Source organism: Echinops telfairi, unplaced genomic scaffold (genome assembly GCF_000313985.2).
Source record: "Echinops telfairi isolate 266 unplaced genomic scaffold, ASM31398v2 ScPeMD7_1957;HRSCAF=2489, whole genome shotgun sequence".
NCBI classification, from domain to species: domain Eukaryota; kingdom Metazoa; phylum Chordata; class Mammalia; order Afrosoricida; family Tenrecidae; genus Echinops; species Echinops telfairi.
In genome coordinates this window covers 1,483,867-1,485,825 of record NW_022105855.1, presented here as the reverse complement: position 1 = coordinate 1,485,825, position 1,959 = coordinate 1,483,867, and the positions used below count along the sequence as shown (strand labels likewise).

General features: G+C 54.3%; 1 protein-coding gene across 3 annotated transcripts in view; it reads right to left on the bottom strand.

Annotated features, from left to right (window-relative positions):
- GSG1 (germ cell associated 1) overlaps nucleotides 1–1,475 on the bottom strand; it is an 18,347-nt gene extending 16,872 nt beyond the window's left edge. For all 3 annotated transcript variants that reach the window (XM_045293269.1, XM_045293270.1, XM_045293271.1), the window contains exon 1: nucleotides 1,319–1,475. In XM_045293269.1, the coding sequence (XP_045149204.1) occupies nucleotides 1,319–1,366 (48 nt within the window). In that variant the 5' untranslated portion in view covers nucleotides 1,367–1,475. The remainder of the gene's footprint in view (nucleotides 1–1,318) is intronic.
- Between the last annotated feature and the right edge of the window lie 484 nt (nucleotides 1,476–1,959).

Here is a 1,959-nt window from a genome sequence, read left to right as displayed (position 1 = left end):
TGTGCTTCCGAAACCCTCATGCCCTGAGCTTGTAGTGGTCACGTGCTGGGCTGTGATCCTCATCATCGGCAGTTGGAAACCACCAGCCGCCCTCCCGCCTTTTGGGATCTGATGGGAACCGCGGCGCTGGCCCCCCCCTCCCCCCAACCCCTGAGAGATGGGAAGATGGGGTCAGCGCTGTTGGGAAGGCCCGAGGGAGGGGACAGCACTACCACGTGCGCCCCGGCAGCAGGGGACGGCCAAGCAGAGTGAAGAGGGCCATGGCACATCCAGGCCCGGAGAGGCCAGAGGTGTGGGTTGCTTAGCAACCCAGCCAAGTATTCCGCCTCCTTTCCACTAAAGAGTACCCCGACTCCTGCCATAAAAGCCAAGTGAGGCTTCACCTCCTTTCCTGGGTCAAAGTGGCGACATTTCACGACCATGACCCCCTGGGGCAGAGCCCCGTGTGGGATTGCTCCAGGGACAAGGGTTTCCTTGTGCCCACCTACGAATCTGCAGCGAGTAATTTCACGCTTTTGCACCACACCGAAGGTTCTGCCCCTCGGTATCACTGACCTACGTCACCCACCCCCACAGGACCTTCCTATGGTCAAAGACTCCTAAAATGTACATGTACTGACAGGGACTGTCTACTCCGGAAGCACGGTAAACACAGGCTTCCTTAGTTCTCTGTAGTGACCGTTTCACATGATTTTCATGACATCAGAGACAAACCAGGGGAAAGACTGGTCCTCCTCCACAGGTTTGCTGGGAAGATCACAAGAGGCCAAGGGAAAGCGCCTCTCTCTCAGCAGAAGGGAGAGTGGGCCTGCTCTGAGGCCAGGCACTTGGCCAGCCTCTTCACAAACACCCTCAACGACTGCACGCCAGCCAGCCAGAAAGGTGGTATCTAAGTTAGCCGAGCCCCCTGTGACTGCTCTGCAGAACAGCTAGTTGGGCACTGTAGCGCCAAACACGTCTCTTCAAAAGGCCCTGTCCTCCCCTTTGGGAGGACAAGAGGCTTTCTGCTGTTACCATACAGCCTCCACAGAGGCAGTTCTCGCTGGGACCCTGTAGGGCAGAAAGAACTGCTCCGTGGGGTCTCTGAGGCTAAATCGTTACAGAAGCAGACCAGCGCATCTTTCTCTTGTGGACTGGCTGGTGGGACATCACCAGGCTTACAGTAAAAAAACTAGGCATGAGTCACACGCTGTATGCTGTTTCACACAATCCCATAACTCCTTGCCCCAAGCATGTGAACTAACGAATTGAACTGCATAGCCTGTGTTAATAAAACCCAACTTTCCGTGTACGGAATTTCCAAAGCCAAGGGACGTACCTCCTGGGTGACGTAAACATGGTGAGTCAGTTGAGGGGGCTTGTTCATTCACTGTCGTCCTTCTGAGGCCGAGGGGTTTCCGATTCTCTTCTGCCTTCAGGTGGCTGGAATGTCCACTTCGTGTGAGGCTCAATCAAGCCCCCTCTTGCCAGCAGAGGGGTAAGATGGTGTGGGTTGGCTTGGAGAAGATGGAAAGTATAACCTGAAGGCAGGGCACCAAGTGGAGCTGCCTGGGAGGGGCTGGCTGACCCACCGGCTTGTTCTGTGACATCACAGTGGTGGGCAGGGCTCTCCTTAACTCCTCCTCCTCCCCCTCCCCCAAAGGATGGGACCACTCTGCAGTGTCTACCCATGGCCGGGGTGTCTTCTGAGGCCAGCCATGTCCGTGCTTCTATTCTTGTGCATGAGAGTCATCACTGGGGATCTTGGTAAAACGTGAACTGGGAAGGTCTGGCATGGCTTCTAGGTGGCCCTGTGGACGCTGGTCCGCAAACCACACATTGAATTGTCAGGCTCTAGATCAGTACTGCCCAAAGGCAATGAGAGCCATTTATGAAATTAAAAGATTTCTTTTCTAAAAAATTTTTAATCATTTTATTAGGGGCTCATACAACTCTTATCACAATCCATACACACATCAA